The sequence below is a fragment of the Saccostrea echinata genome, unplaced genomic scaffold, assembly GCF_033153115.1.
Source record: "Saccostrea echinata isolate AGI-Se365-2 ecotype Australia unplaced genomic scaffold, CSIRO_AGI_Sech_v1 ptg000012l, whole genome shotgun sequence".
NCBI lineage: Eukaryota > Metazoa > Mollusca > Bivalvia > Ostreida > Ostreidae > Saccostrea > Saccostrea echinata.
This window is the reverse complement of record NW_026889761.1, coordinates 9,516,256-9,532,500: the sequence shown is the minus strand read 5'-3', so window position 1 is coordinate 9,532,500 and position 16,245 is coordinate 9,516,256. Positions and strand designations below refer to the sequence as shown.

At 35.1% G+C, this 16,245-nt stretch overlaps 3 protein-coding genes across 3 annotated transcripts in view; 2 read left to right on the top strand and 1 right to left on the bottom strand.

The window, feature by feature from the left end:
* The window catches only part of LOC133185321 (periodic tryptophan protein 1 homolog), a 23,230-nt gene extending 19,855 nt beyond the window's left edge, over positions 1–3,375 (top strand). Inside the window, exons 14-16 of the mRNA XM_061320457.1 lie at positions 152–273; positions 748–850; positions 2,944–3,375. Coding sequence (XP_061176441.1) covers positions 152–273; positions 748–850; positions 2,944–3,158 — 440 coding nt within the window. The 3' untranslated portion in view covers positions 3,159–3,375. The remainder of the gene's footprint in view (positions 1–151; positions 274–747; positions 851–2,943) is intronic.
* Positions 3,376–4,604: 1,229 nt separating this feature from the next.
* LOC133185323 (baculoviral IAP repeat-containing protein 7-A-like) lies at positions 4,605–8,842 on the bottom strand. The gene is made up of 5 exons (XM_061320458.1): positions 8,712–8,842; positions 7,868–8,355; positions 6,659–6,907; positions 5,895–6,032; positions 4,605–5,504 (listed from the first exon to the last, which is right to left on the bottom strand). Exons 2-5 carry the CDS (start codon positions 8,349–8,351, stop codon positions 5,296–5,298), a joined length of 1,080 nt encoding a protein of 359 aa, XP_061176442.1. The 5' UTR covers positions 8,352–8,355; positions 8,712–8,842; the 3' UTR covers positions 4,605–5,295.
* Positions 8,843–9,283: 441 nt separating this feature from the next.
* On the top strand, positions 9,284–11,337 carry LOC133185916 (uncharacterized). Its single transcript, XM_061321206.1, has 3 exons — positions 9,284–9,313; positions 10,369–10,484; positions 10,758–11,337. The coding sequence occupies exons 2-3, from the start codon at positions 10,371–10,373 to the stop codon at positions 11,058–11,060; spliced, it is 417 nt and encodes a 138-aa protein (XP_061177190.1). The 5' UTR covers positions 9,284–9,313; positions 10,369–10,370; the 3' UTR covers positions 11,061–11,337.
* Positions 11,338–16,245: the final 4,908 nt, after the last annotated feature.

Genomic DNA, 16,245 nt, shown 5'->3' with positions numbered 1-16,245 from the left:
CTATACTCACACTACTTAAAGGATATTTATTACATACTGGTATTTAAACTAGCAGTATTTGACAGACCACCTACTTATCAAGGGGGCATAACTTCCCTATCCAAAGAGGGAATAACTATGCATACATTGTTTAGTGGGCTTTTTCTTGCAGGTCTGTGTCAGAGTTCATCAGTACCTGGTTTACTGGTGACAACCTCTACAGACAAAACAATGAAGATTTGGGACGTTCAGGACAACAAACCATCGACAGTTCTGGAACGAAATCTTAAGCTGGTAAGCATTTCAGCCAAAAAATTAACCCCCTGTACAATTTAAATCTTTCTGTTAAAGGATTTTAAATTTTTTTTCTTCATATGCATGAACATTTACATTTATATTGGTCATTTAATAAGATATATATGCACAGTAAAACCTGCTTATAATGAATTCTATTAAAAAGAAATCCTGGATAATGAATTCTATTAAAAATAAATTTCGATTTTTAAAAAAAAATTAAAACTCTGTCACATGGAATATTATTTAAACACATTCTTACATAAATAAAAGAAATTCTGATATAAGGAATCAAAGACTTTCAAGGCAGTTTTACTGTTAGTGTATTTTCTTTATAAATTGCTGTTGTACAGGATTTTATTTGAATTATTGGAATTTTTAAGCAAATGGAAGGCATGGTATAAAGGATGTGAAAGTAATATAGAAAAAAAATGTCCTCATTGTTTGTACAATTTCTTGTATGTGTATTTGTAGAATCAGCTGTTTTGTGTGGATGCTTGTCCAGAAGCACCATTTGTTTTTGCTGTTGGTGGAGAAAAAGAAATTAAAGTATGGGATATAAGGGAAAGTGCTACAGGTATATATTTGATTAAGATTTCAGTAATACCTTTTTGATTTTCACGGTGTTGCTTTGGTTCCTAAAAATAGAATAATCTATTAAATTCATACAAAATTCTTATCCATCTAAGTTTTTGGTTAGATTTGAATAAAACTGGGTGCAGGTTTAGAAAATATCAAGGTACATAATTCAGTAAATGTAAAACTCAAAAAGGTACAAGTCCAAGAGTAACAGTGGACTATTATGAATTCATTGTTTTATACATGTACATTGTTATACATTTAAGGAATGAATTTAATGGCTACCCAAGTTATATTGTATAACCTGGGTTGGGGCAGTTTACACTTTATAAACCACAAAATGGTTTATAAAAAAGTGAAACTGTTCCAACCCAGGTTATACCAGTATAACTTGTGTAGCTATTAAATTTATTCCTTATAATTTAATTTTCCATCATTAAGCATAGAAAATAAGGCAATTTATCCTTCAAAAATGCCTTCAAATTGTACATATTTTAAATGTATCATCAAGCGGATTGATCCGTTTTTGACATAAGTCATTGTGACGTAGGCAACACAAGTTATACAATATACACTCATTTTTTTAGCTCACCTGAGCTGAAAGCTCAAGTGAGCTTTTCTGATCACCTGTTGTCCGTCATCCGTCTGTCCGTCCGTCCGTCTGTAAACTTTTCACATTTTCAACTTCTTCTCAAGAACCACTAAGCCAATTTTAACCAAACTTGGTACAAAGTATTCTTGGGTAAAGGGGAGTGTTAATTGCTAAAATAAAGGGCCAAGTCTCCTTACAAGGGGAGATAATCAAGAAAAGACAAAAATAGGGTGGGGTTATTAAAAAATCTTCTTCTCAAGAACCACTGGGCCGAAAAGCTGAAACTTATGTGGAAGCATCCTGGGATAGTGTAGATTCTAAGTTGTTAAAATCATGACCCCCCGGGGGTAGGGCGGGGCCACAATAGGGAATCCAAGTTTTACATTGAAATACATAAGAAAAATCTTTAAAAATCTTCTTCTCAAGAACCACTGGGCCAGAAAAGCTGAAACTTATATGGAAGCATCCTGGGGTAGTGTAGATTCTGAATTGTTCAAATCATGACCCCCGGGGGTAGGGCGGGGCCACAATAGGGAATCCAAGTTTTACATTGAAATATATAGGAAAAATCTTAAAAAATCTTCTCAAGAACCACTGGGCCAGAAATACTGAAACTTATATGGAAGCATCCTGGGGTAGTGTAGATTCTGAATTGTTCAAATCATGACCCCCGGGGGTAGGGCAGGGCCACAATAGGGAATCCAAGTTTTACATTGAAATATATAGGAAAAATCATTAAAAAATCTTCTTCTCAAGAACCACTGGGCCAGAAAAGCTGAAACTTATATGGAAGCATCCTCAGGTACTGTAGATTATAAATTGTTCAAATCATGACCCCCGGGGGTAGGGCGGTGCCACAATAGGGAATCCAAGTTTAACATTGAAATATATAAGAAAAATCTTTAAAAATCTTCTTCTCAAGAACAACTTGGCCAGAAAAACTGAAACTTATATGGAAGCATCCTGGGGTAGTGTAGATTCTAAATTGCTCAAATCATGACCCCTGGGGGTAGGGCGGAGCCACAATAGGGAATCCAAGTTTTACATTGAAATATATTGGAAAAATCTTTTAAAATCTTCTTCTCAAGAACCACTGGGCCAGAAAAGCTGAAACTTAAGTGGAAGCATCCATTGTTCAAATCATGACCCCTGGGGGTAGGGCGGGACACAATAAGGAATCCAAGTTTTACATTGAAATATACATGTATAAGAAAAATCTTTAAAAATCTTCTTTTCAAGAACCACTGGACCAATAAAGCTGAAACTTATTTGGAAGCATCCTGAGGTAGTGTAGATTCTAAATTGTTCAAATCATGACCCCCGGGGGTAGGGCGGGGCCACAATAGGTATATTAAAAGGGGGGAAATCTGGTAGATAACAGCATGGCCAAAGCTACTCAGGTGAGCGATGTGGCCCATGGGCCTCTTGTTATCCAATCAAATGACATGTTACAACCAAAATAAAATTATTGTAATATAATGCTCTTCTCTGTATTTCAGTGAGAAAACACTTTGCCTCTAGAGCACCTGTTGGTGTAACCATGGAAGGAGATGGTGATGTTAAGGAGGAGATGGAGGATGCCATGAGTGGGATGATGATAGATAAGGAAGAAGAGGAAGATGTCCAAACCCTGCTGGGAGAAGGGACCACAGATGTCCTCGCTGTCAAAAAGAAAAAGAAGAAGAAGAAACGGAAAAAGCAATCACAGAATTAATTTGTCATTTGTTTTTTTTTTTACTTTCGGGAGGGGTGACGTGGGGAATGGTTGGGAAGGGGGATGTTAAAGTGAGCAGCTTTAGCTGTGTTGACATTTTAATTGCTTTAGGTTACCTTGTTTTTTGTACATGGACCTCACGTGTAAAGATTAAGAGTTCCCTTATAAATCTAGGCTTGTGAGAATGTTGATATAATAAAATACTCTATACACTTTAGTCATTTTTTTTTCTATGTAAAATAAATAGTGCTGTCAATTTGGAACCAGTTACTTGTTTACTTTTCTGATCGGATACCTGGTTACTCAGATAGTTTTTCTTTAGACCTCTAAACAAAGTCAAATGCAATCAGATGCACTGTACATGTATATGGGTGAATTCAAAAATAATGACCACCAAATTGAAAATTTTTGAAAAAATTCAACTACCTAAAACCTTTTTTCACTTATATCATCATATTGTAAACACATTCTAGTTAAAATTCCTGAAGTTGCAATAGAATAGACAATTGGATAAAAAAGTTTCAGAATTATTTTATAAGTAAAACTTTATTCGAAAAAAGAAAATATCACTACATCCTATTATAAAAGACTTTCCAAAATACATAATAAAAAGAAATTGTTTTTTTATGTTTCAAAATGGTATCAGGGATACAAATGATAAGATCTACACCTTGATTGAATTTCTTCTGTTGTATATATGGGAAAAAATTGGCTTTTTGATTGTTATTTTACATAATTTTTTAGCTCACCTCAATGAAGTTGGGGGCGCCTATGTAATACCCTCGGCGTCGGTGTCAGCATCCCAGGTTAAAGTTTTTGGTGCAGTTTTCTTATTAAGTACTTCTATGCCCTACATTAATCAGAGATGCATGGAGGATGCTTCTAGTGTGTTTCATTGTACCATTCAAGGTTTCAGATGCTGCAATTTCAGCAATTCCAAAGGAATGACCAGGTTAATGGTTTTAGAGCAGGTTAAGGTTTTTAGAGCAGGTTAGTTTTTGGAGCAGGTCCCATTTCCAAGTAACTATAAGCCCCATGTTGACCAAACTTGCATGGATGAAACATTTAAGGATGCATACTACCTGGCTTGCTTCGGATGCTGGATCTGATCTACATTTTCTGGATGAGTGACCAGGTGAAAGTTTTTGGGGCAGATTCATTCTAAAGTAACTGTAAACCTTATGTTGACCAAACTTGCATAGATGATACACCTAAGGATGCACACTACCTGACATGCTTCGGATGCTGGATCTGACCTACATTTTCCAGATGTGTGACCAGGTTAAAGTTTTAGAGCAGGTTCATTCTAAAGTAACTATTTGCTGTACCTTGACCAAACTTGCATGGATGATACATCTAAGGATGCACACTACCAGGCTTGCTTCAGATGCTGGCACTGACATTCATTTTCCAGATGAGTGACCAGGTTAAAGATTTTATTTTGTGTTCTCTGCAGTCATAAACGCATTGACTCTAAACATCTGGTATTTAAACTGCCTCCACTATGTCAGCAGCGGCCATGATAAGGTTTTCCCCATACTGCTCCAATTAAGCAATCAAAATCAAATTTAACTGCTGTTATCAGCAGTGCAATGTTATAAGATGCAGTTTTTCTTTTTATATGAGAGGAACAGTTTTATTTATAGAAATTAAAATTCTGACCAAACGTTCCCTTTAAGTTACATGTACATGTTTGAATACCGGTACTTTGCTGTAATGTCTTGTTGTTACGAATTTCCAGCTAAATAAAACACATTTTACAATACTCTTCCATTGTATAAGTCTGATATAAACAATTACTTCTCAAATATAATCAATAAAATAATAGCTGAATATAGCTTATACTTGAAAAATTTCTTGAAGAAGAATAAATGGATAACTTCAAGTGGTATACAATATGTTTCAAACACTGTACATGTATTTAAAAAGTCTGAAAAGATAAATGAATTAAAAGTATGAATCGTAAATGTAAACAGGTAATCATCATTTAAGCTGACTAGACACATCCCTGTTGGTCCTTCTGGACATTATGCCATTCCAATATGTAACATTAACACAGTTATTATTTATAAAGACATTTATGATTTCATTCAGTACCTAACACACCAGTCACTATCCTGTCTACATTAAATCTCCTTTATCCAGCTCGCTTGGGGTTCTTTGCCCCAGCTCTGATTTTTGTTTTACAGGATGGACACTGGTTCAGGTCTAGCAGGCATTTGTCACAACAGGTGCACTGACAAGGGTGCAATGTGAGGCTGTTTGACGATTCGGTTCTTTTACAACCAACACAGGCTCGAGTCCCAAAGTCCACTTCATCATAGCCCATTGGTTCATTGGAAGTACCTAAAATGACCTAAATTATCACAATTCTGATATATGGTGCATGAATGTTTGAACATTGAACATATATTTCACACTGAGAACATATTAAAATACAAATATTTTTTTTTATTCGTATTTATTTCACTCTAAATTTCAAGTAACAAGGTCAAGAAGTAAAAATAACTGAAAAGTCCTCACTCTGTTTAATTGGCCGATGTTAGAAACAAAAATGAGTTTCAAATTTTTCAAGTTTTGTGCACTAGTTTTATGAAAAAAATATTATATTTGAATATTTCTTTATCTTCTCTTTAAATGCAAAGTATTGAAAACCGCTTTTATGAAAACACAGCTAAATATTGTTTCAAAGGACAGACAAAGTACATAATTATGTTCTTGATACTTAATGTCTACCTGATGCCTCAGAATAAAAATTCCATTCCACTTCAGTGATTGGTGGGTTTGAAGACTGAGAGGGAGGCTGGGTCTCCTGTTGAACTTTGAACTTTTCTATTTCTTCCACAAATGTATTTTCATCTTCACACTCAGGCACTGATAAGTAAATTAAATGACAGGACAGACCTTGTAAATTGATTTAAACTATGAATACTGTATATGATGTACCAATGGCCCATAAAAATAGCTTTTAATGTATGTCAATACTGTATTATTATCATCTTAATCTTAATATATATGGCTTATCAGAAGTATATTATCAAAATAAAAACATCTGTATTTGATGAAAACTTAAAAAAGGATATTATGCTTTATTTACATTCACTAAAAATTTTCTCATTTCTTAAATAAACCAATTAATTCCCAATATCAATGGGCACTTCCTTCAATGTACATTCCATCAATGGTATGAAACACCAATAACACATTATTTACCTTACTTTTACCCACTTTATACAATGTCATATATATTAAATATAAACAGTAAAGTGCCATTTTTGTTTCTTAACGCAGGGAATAACGATTGCAATCATTGCATGAAAATTTACATAATGTGGGGGAGTGGGGGTATTTTTTCTGTGATGTCACAACAGTTATCCCCGCATTAACAAAGAAAGGCATTTTATTGTTTACAACAAAACTTAATTTATCCTGTAAATATAACATAACATGAAATAGAAATAAGTTATTTTGAGTTTAGTTTCAATCCTTTGTGTACTTACATCCCCGGGATCGCCTGTCCATTTCAAACATTTGAACCAATTCCTCATCATATCCCAAAGAAACTTTGCGGATTCTGTTTTGTCTAAATTCTCGATGAAGTGGATCTCGAACAGGTGACATCAGGTTGTTCTCTCGAATGAACAAACAGCGAGGAAACCACCTTGCATGTTCCTCCCAAGGCTTGTCCTCTGGTTCCCAATTACGAAGTAGTCCTCCACACTGGAAGCACTTCACAGCATCACCCTTCTCTAAAATGACAGAAATTAATTGCATGCAATCATTGTCTTTTTTTTTAATTTAAGCTTTAACCATTTGATTTAAACATAGGTAATCAGAGATTACAGAGCTCACCTCAATGAATGTTGTCTTTAAGTAAGGCATAGTCCCACACTTAACTAATAATCTAGTAGATTGCATCCCTTAGATGCAACATTTTAATATGCAATTTTGGTCTGATAGGGCTTGCAGTTACTTGGGAATGGACTTATCTAAAAACTTAAAATTTGTCACTCATCCAGAAAATGCAAGTCAAATCCACCACCTGACAAAAGTTTGAGAGTGTTCATCCCTTGATGCATCATCCATGCAAGTTTGGTTTAGGAAGGGCTGGAAAGTTACACTGGAATGAGTCTGCTTTAAAAACTTTAACCTGGTCTATCATCTGGAAAATCTAGGTTAAATCCAGCATCTGAAGCAATGCTGGTTGTGTTCATCCCTTGATGCATCATTCATGCTAGTTTGGTTCACATAGGCCTTATAGTTCCTTGGTAATGGACATGCTCCAAAAAAAGTTTAACCTGTTCACTCATCTGGAAAATGTAGGTCAAATCCCGCATCCAAAGCAACTCTGGTAGTGTGCATCAACAAGCGTATATTCAATGCAAAGTTGGTTAGCATAGGGCTTATAGTCACTTTTGAATGAACCTGCTCCAAAAACTTTAACCTGGTCACTCATCCAGAAAATGTAGGTCAAATTCAACATCCAAAGCAACTCTGGGAGAGTGTACATCCTTAAATGTATCATTTCTGATTAATATAGGGCACAGAAATACTTGAAAAGAAATCTGCTCCGAAAATGGGACGCTAACGCCAACCCAGAGGGTATTATATAAGCTCCCCTCAATTTCGTTGAGGTAAGCTAAAAATAAATGACTTATAAACACAAATGTCACATTATCCTGTAAGCTGTCAGGTATTTGACTTCTTACCCGTGTAAAACAACCCAGCAGCAGCTAGTTCTTTTGGCCTCTGTTTCATTGCCTTTGGCCAGTAGTTTTTGTATGTATCCAATCTCTTAAGGTAATCCTTAAACTCCGGATATTCTGGTTGTACACTTGATAGGCAATCTGAACTAGGAGAGTACGGTATATTGGATGTCCTTTTTCCTAACACAAAGGGACAGTTCTTAGAATGTCGTCTATGCTCAGTTGCTACGTTATCTCCTTTCTGCCAAGAGCTCAATACAACATTACAGAAGACGCAACGAACCCTGTCACCCTCTCCTAAGTAGTAGAAGCCATTCTTTGCCAGGTCCTCTTTCTTTACAATAGACTGATAGCGCCAGTTTTGGAAACTTTCCCGACGATAGATCTCTGCCCTGTACACTAATATATGTTCTTGTTCATCATCACTGCAATCAGGTCTATTATTTTGATAGCCTGGCCCATCCACTACATCCTCTCTTTTCACCATGGTTCTAATAAAAATTTAAAAAAGACAAACTGTAAACATTATTCACTCATTCTAATCTATTATAAATACACAATCACCATTGTTGGGAACTAGTGGCGGTTTACAATTTCCCGTTTTCCTACAACAGACTAGCTGATCTACATCACATGAAATGATATCTACTAAAAAAAAAATTCTGATTAAATGACAGTTATGTTACTCCTAAAAACAAGTCTTAAAACTGACTTAACCATGTTAACCAGTTCTAGAAACACGTTTTGAAACAAATGAACACTTCATTTACTTTCTTCTGTTAATGAAAACACTTTCTTGATGAAAACGAAAGTAGATATGTAACGTTAAATTAAACAAAAGAAATACCCAAAAACAACGTCAACTTTGAGATTCCTGGTGATCTGTTCCGTTCTTTAGCATAATCTACTTGTTTTTGCTGACTGCATGCATAATCCACGTTTTTTGCGTCTTTAAAACTCCATGTAATTAAATAACAATAACAAAACCTAGATCCGAACTACTTTTGGTGCGTTCAGTTTTGTTCCATCCTGTTTGCAATTCTTCTTGAACTTGATAATTTTAAAAACAACTGTTTTTAAATAAGGCTTATTGGTGTATAGTATAGTTTTGGTTAAGCAGTTTGTTTTTCTAAATGTAGTGTGGCAAGAAGGGTATCATGGAAAGAAGAGAGTTCGCCTTTTTATAAGGCGGTAGCTGGTGAAATCGTACCTCACTTTCTGTTCAAAGAGTTCTACATATTCTGTATTTACTTATTTCAAATGCTTTATATTTCTATTAAAAAAAACTCCTCATTTTTTATTTTCATTTTTTTCCAAAGAATATTTTTTAAAATTAGAAATTTAAAATTATTGGTATTTTGTCGCATTTGGATGGTATACTATTTGTTACATGATCGTAATTCCCCCTGATGCCGTTTGACCTAGTTAAATTTTAAAGTATCCTAAGAGGTAAGTTATTTCTACTATTATAATAGTAATTACTCTTGATTGTTTTGATTATCTCATGTAAATATTACTGTTTTCTTAAAAAATACACTTATTCCGGAGTAAGCCGAGTTAGTACTGACATTCGAGACCCTGGCACTTAATTCCACAGGAGACCAGTGTCTTGATTCGGGAGCCTAATTAAAATAACTATGAAGAACTTTCTTTTGTAAGGGAAAGGAGAACATGTACCCAGGCCGATACATGTATATCCACGACCCAAACGATTACATTACATCCTGGTCACGGCACCAAATTACGCAAAAGGTAATTTTAAGGAGAAAATGTATTGCTGGACCGGGAATCGAGCCCGGGACCCCTGCATCACTAGTCAGGTGTTCTACTGACTGTGCAGTCCAGGCCTATATCCACGGTCCAAGCCATTGCATTTTGAAAAGACTTGTATGCACGGCATATTGTACAGAACTTGACTCGATCTATATTAATTTTGCAACATTCGAGGTTGCAAGCATTGCGCTAGCGTTTTAACATGTTTAAGAATAAGTTTTGAATTCGTGAATTCATAGATTTCGAATGGAAGAGTGAAACTGCTGGACTTCTACTCCCTTTTTTAAAATGAAACTATAGTACAAGCTATGAAAAAGTAGATTCAGGTATCAAGAGATCCTACTATCTCTTGGCACCTGAATCTATTTTAGAAAACTATGTTCTACATATCTTCATGCACTTTTGTGCAAAATATACATGTGGAGGTTGCCTACAGAGATGTTGAGGTTGCGTCTACAGATGTCAAGATTGCCTCAAAATAAATCGAGGTAGCCTCTAGAGATATCGAGGTTGTCTCTAGAGCTGTAGGGATTTATAGAAATGTCGAGGTTGGATATATCGAGGTTGCCACTATAAATGTCGAGGTTGCTTGATGTTGCCTCAATCTAGAGATGTCAATAAACGGACAATTAAAAAGTTTCGAACCCGGCTGCTCTTTAGCTTGCGAAGATTATTGCTTTTTTAAGTTGAAAGCTATCAGGATCTTACTTTAGATTTCGTTATATTTACAGATATGGCGACAGTAGTAAATGTAGCCTTGCGTGTGTTGTCATGGATTGTGACATTCATGTTTCTCATGGCCAGCCTTGTCAAAGTCTGCCCATTCATTGGGCAGCACGCGGAGATGGTTTGTTTCTTATAGGTTGTTTGTGATACAATGAATGGACTGTAAATTACAATTTTACATTTTTTACGGATATAATGAAGCAAAGAGATAATAATAACCATAAAAAAAACTTTTTTAAACATATAATATTTAAGTTAGCGATTATATCCTCTCTATTGGACAACGCTTTAAAAGAAAATATCAGCTGTATGGAGTGCTAGATATTTAACCACCTAGACCTCAGTTGAAGAAAATTCTTTATCATTATTTTTAATTTTATTATTGTTATTTTAGGCCAAGGAATTTGTGAAGCTCGCTGAAGTATGCCCCACTGCCTGGTTTGGTTACGTCCCTCCTTCTTACGTCTACATGGTGACCGTTGGAGCCTGGGAATTATTTTGTGTCATCGGACTGTTTACGACGGGACTCCGGAAAACGTGCTACGGAATACTGAGCGTAATAATGATCGGAGCTATGTACTCTCACATCGCACTCAATGATTACAAGGGATTACCGCCATCAGTGTTTTTATTAGTGGCGTGTTCTATATTGTTTTTATCTACTTCATCCCAGCCAGAGAAATTGAAAGCAAATTAAGAATGACCATCTGAAGAAGAAGATGTTGTATAGTGACTTGTAAGTAAAAACATGTAGAAGATTGATACTAGCTGCTACATTCGACATAAACCGTCTGATGAAAATAATGTCGATGTTTGACTAGTAGTGTATCTATATATATGACAAATACTCAACTGAAGTGTATAGGACTGTGCATATCCTTAAAAGAAAGGTTTCTTGCATATTTTAGCGAAGATAGAATAGTTTACCCAACATTAAAGGTGTAAAATGAATACAAAATAAAATTATTTTTACATAGTTCTTGTTCTTTACACAATCCAATTTTACAATTTGCCATCTATGTATAGGCAGACACACTTATTGGATGTCATATTATGGTGTGGTACACACATAATGAGAGCTTAGTTGGAATAGTCAGTGTTATATGAATGAACTTACCTGCCAAATTGTCTTGTGCTATCGTAGAGATGGTGAAATATGAATATTTAAATGGACAAGTCTTCTATAATGTCATGCGGTAGAAGACACATTTGTGTGAAATGGTAGATCTACATTTTCATGTGATACTGGTAGAGACAATCATATGAATTAGTGAAACATAATGACGTGATATCAATGGGGAGATCCTCCATATAATGCCATGTGGTATAAGTAGAAATAGAAACATTGTATTAATGGTTGATCTGCCATGGGAGGATATGTCATAAGATATGCCATCTACAGATCAGTTGAAACAGTCACACTAATATGAATGAACAGATCTGTCATAATTTGAATTTAGTAGAGACGGTTACGCTTTTATTAAACGAATGGTCAGATCTACCATTATGTCATGTGGTATCAATGGAGCAAGTGATTACATTGACTCAATTAAAGAAAAACCAGTCTGGTGCTTATGGATAACTAGGAATGGACATTTTTATTGAATTTCGTCCACTTCGTCCATCTAGTTTTGCAGTATCCTCTACGATTGTCGTAACCAACCAACTCCCATTTGACTAAACATTTGCTAACCTCCTGGGGCGATTTTGGGGAAGGGGACAGGCATTAGGCTAAATAATATACACGCAGGTAAAAACCAAAGACAAACTGGCCTTTTTCTTAAATGCAGCGTCTTTCGGTTGTACGACTTAAAAAGACAAATCCAATGCCATTTATTTCATAACAGCTTGACAAAGTGGCTTATAATGGTAGTGACAATATGAGCTAAAGGCAACTGGGTTATCACTTCTGGAGAAATGTAGTGTAGCGCATGTATTATCGGGATAACGGTCTCCATGATGAGTCACTTGAGGTACCGGACGACCAGACGTCTTCCAAACAAAGTTTCCGGTGTGGTTAGGATCAACGGCTCCAATAAGAACATAATTATCATCAACTATATAAAAAATAAAGAAGAAAAAGATATGCATGTGATCAAATTAAAGTCTCAACTTCTGCATCGGAAGGGGTTTGCATTTGAATATAACGGTATTTCAGATACTAGTTTATAAAGCCTCAAGTTACGTACTGACACCCCGGAGATCCATCACATCATGAACTGATAAATCCTCTGCCAATTTAGAACAATGGGACGCACAGAAAGCCTAAAATTAAAAAAAAATTATAGACATTTTAAGACGACGAGTGCTGAATTTCAAATGATATACATGTATTACTGTTTGGTGACTTTTGCGTTTACGTGGTATACCAAACAGGTTGGCTGTGTAATGCTACAGGAAGTGCATGTGTCGATCTGATATAATATTATTGTATACTGTGGCTATTTTGTAAATCTGACAAACCTGTGCTTCTGTAAAATTCAAGTTTTCATCTCCCACTAGGTAACAACGTCCAGCATTCAGCTCAAAACCAACTGGACAGTGATGGTCCTCCGACAAGTACAGACAACCTGAAAGTAAGTACAATGGTCGCTAATGCTTTATAGCAGCAGGTTGAAGCAGTTTTACACCCACACTTTCTAAAGAAATTTTGGGTATATTGTTTATATTCCGATGCGCCCGTCCGACCAACTGTCACATTATCTTCTTCCACGAACTTAAAAAGCAGTAGCCAATTTATTTTCTTAGTTTTGGATTATAAATAAAAGTGCCCTGTAGTTGCACAAGAAGGTTTCGGATTTCATTTTCATCCATGAGGTCAATTGGGGTTCAAGTCTGGTTCTTAAAACTCATTTTACATTTTATATACATCAGTCAAATTGTCTTTTGGAATATGATTGATGGTGTCTTGTAGATGTGCAATATATAGGGTTTTAGAATTTTCATCAAGAAGGCCAATTCAAGGCGAAAATTCAAAGGTAAACGCCCTTTCTGCACAAAAAATAAAATCTTTCAAAACTTCTTTTTAAACAGAATTAACGTGCTTCATCAAATTCTTGATTTCAGACTGGCAAAACTAACATTTGAGACCTACGAGGAATGTTCACCTGGGTATCTTATGCTCAATTTAATACATGTATACAGAAACTAATATTTATAAGAGTTCTATCCCATGGTATTCCTAGGGACGCATTTACTCGACCTTCCTCTTTAAAAACAATAATACACGTAATCTCTAAGTTTTTAACGCTATATAATAATATGATGTATTTTTCTATAAGCATTAATTTTCCTAATTCCATGCCTATGGCCATGGATCAAGATCATGCTTTTTTGAGTAAGAGTATATGGATTTTCATTGCAAATGTTTCCCTTTTATAAATATAGAGGATATTCAATGTTTTGTAGTTGGACATGGAATTTATTTTAGGAGTGAGACAAGATTGTTTTTTTTCTTCATATTTTAACTAGTATTTATTACCATTGTAAACATTGGATTTTAACTACATATTTTGAGAAACTGTAGCAGTGTTGTTCTCTGTGTCAGGATGGTTTATTTACTGTATATTATAACAGATCAGAAAGTATTTTTATAACACTCTTCGTGAAAGGAAGGAAAATATCGAGTTTTGTCGCACTTTTGATATTCTGTCACACTGTGACAGAATATTACTTTAATATTCTTTCACACGTTGACCGAACATCACTTTTATGCAATAAATAAAATAAGTATTTCACAATTGAAAATGTATTTTCACCTGATAAGCTAGTATCTGGAGTGGGGTGGACTAAAGCGTGATGGTTACACAGAGGCCCGTCACAACAATCCCCATTCAGGGACAACTCAAGAGGATCACTTCTCCTCCCAAATATATGAGCTGCCTGGTTATGAAAACTCGAGCATACCTGTAAAGAAATTATAGTTTCATAGGATGATTCAAAAATGATTTTACAAAGGTATTATCATCGTCATCACCAACACACGGAAAGAAACTTTGCTGCTATAGGAATTCAGCTTCGAAGCTCCATAGCATGACCAATTGAAAATCACTGGTACTTGAATTGCAAATCGACATTTTTAAGACAATGACACTTGGAAGTAAATAATTTCTTTAACACAGATATATACTTATACGTTCGGGACTTTATAGGCAAACTCCTTCCTACCAGCAGAGCCACCAATGTTCATAAACATTTGTCACGTTATACTAACGATCAATTACATTTTCGTGGACACATCCGAGTTTATACCCATGTTCTCCGGCAGAAGTTAGAGTTTCCAGTGTGTAGCATTTCTGTGAGTAAAACATTTATAATCTTAAAATTTATTGAAGTACTTTTGAATGCATAAATCAGATTACTTGGTATACAGTGAAATAGATACCTCTCCAGGAAGACAGCTGACTGTGTTGTTACACGTCTCTGTCTTGGTCACGTGGCTACACGAATAACAGCCAACTGTTAAATAGAGGCATAGGAAATATAACAATTTTATAAATTACGAAGGAAAGAAATTGCCTTTTTCCTTCATCTTGGTAGTTAGTACCTTGTTTATTGAACAAAATATGTTTTTCTTCCTAATTACGTCCTTTTTATCGGCTTTCGTAGCTTTAAGATACAGTAATTATTATTGAAGCTTTAAAATTACGTTTTTATCCTACAAAAATGTAGCAAATGCATGTTTGAAAGCAGTATTCATCTGCAAAATATATATGTATTTATGCTAAATAAAACCTAACATTTTACCGCAGTTTCCACAGGTTCTGGCGCAGGCTTTGGCAATACAAGGATCGGTGCACATACCCTGTTTGATTTTACTCAGTCTTAGACAGGCTGCTGAGTCTATATCAGTACATATCGCTGAAACATACATGTATAGCAACAACTAATATGGCGGCACACTATCTGTGCAGTGATTCCACTTCCTGGATTTACTATTCTTCTTTGAACTGTTTTTTTATCTCAATCTTCGAAAAACGATTATACTTTTGTGTAATCCGTGCATCTTCAAGTAAATCAGGTAAAGTTAGTTAACATCGATAAAAGCATTTCATTCTGATACACTTACAACTTGCATTGTTTGTTGCAACTTGCCGAATAGTCTTGGTTTCCCTCTTTTGCATTTGAGTGTTGCACAAATCCGTGTCGCAGCATTTGCCGTTCAGTGTTGCTCTTTTATCTGGTTCTTCACGTCCTATCACGACTAAAGAAGAGTCGTATCCAAAATTGTTTCTACACACCTGAAAATTTACTTTTGTTATACCTGTACAGGTGCAAATATATAGCAGGGGGAAACAAAAAAAAAATGAAAATATATATTTACATGCAGTATGAAAATCACAGTCTTGGGGACAGATTATTTATAGTAACATTAAGTTGATCGTTTATACACTCGGGTAAATTGACTTACATCAGTTGCTGCACATCCAAGTTTGTACACAAGAGAAAAGTCAGCCCCATATGATTCGGATATGACACATTTCTGTAAGCATATAAATTTGAAATATATGCATATACTAGTATATGGCAATGCTTTAGAAGTTTGAAAACAAAATAAATGTAATGCATTTTTGCATAGAATGTACTATACAAAATATTAATACCTCTGATAATGTTGCTAAAAATCTTCGAAATCCTTTTTTTTCAATAGAGGTAATTATAATTCTTTGATTTGCATTCTATGCTGCAATTGAACTATTGATGATTTTCAATTTTTCCACACTTTTTGATAAATATCAAAAACGTTTTTATGATCCTCCTTCCTTCTTTATCTAATGTTATAGATTGTATTATATATAGATTCTTACATGATCCAGACTTGGACAGTACCGCATGGCGTTATAGATTGTATTATATATACATGTAGATTCTTACATGATCCA

Coding starts and splice junctions, on each gene's coding strand:
- LOC133185323 (XM_061320458.1), bottom strand. CDS start 8,351: ATGGTGAAAAGAGAGGATGTAGTGGATGGGCCAGGCTATCAAAATAAT. Junction 6,908..7,867: donor TGCTGGGTTGTTTTACACGG/GTAAGAAGTCAA, acceptor CTGTCATTTTAG/AGAAGGGTGATGCTGTGAAG. Junction 6,033..6,658: donor GGACAGGCGATCCCGGGGAT/GTAAGTACACAA, acceptor TTTACTTATCAG/TGCCTGAGTGTGAAGATGAA.
- LOC133185916 (XM_061321206.1), top strand. CDS start 10,371: ATGGCGACAGTAGTAAATGTAGCCTTGCGTGTGTTGTCATGGATTGTG. Junction 10,485..10,757: donor TTGGGCAGCACGCGGAGATG/GTTTGTTTCTTA, acceptor TTGTTATTTTAG/GCCAAGGAATTTGTGAAGCT.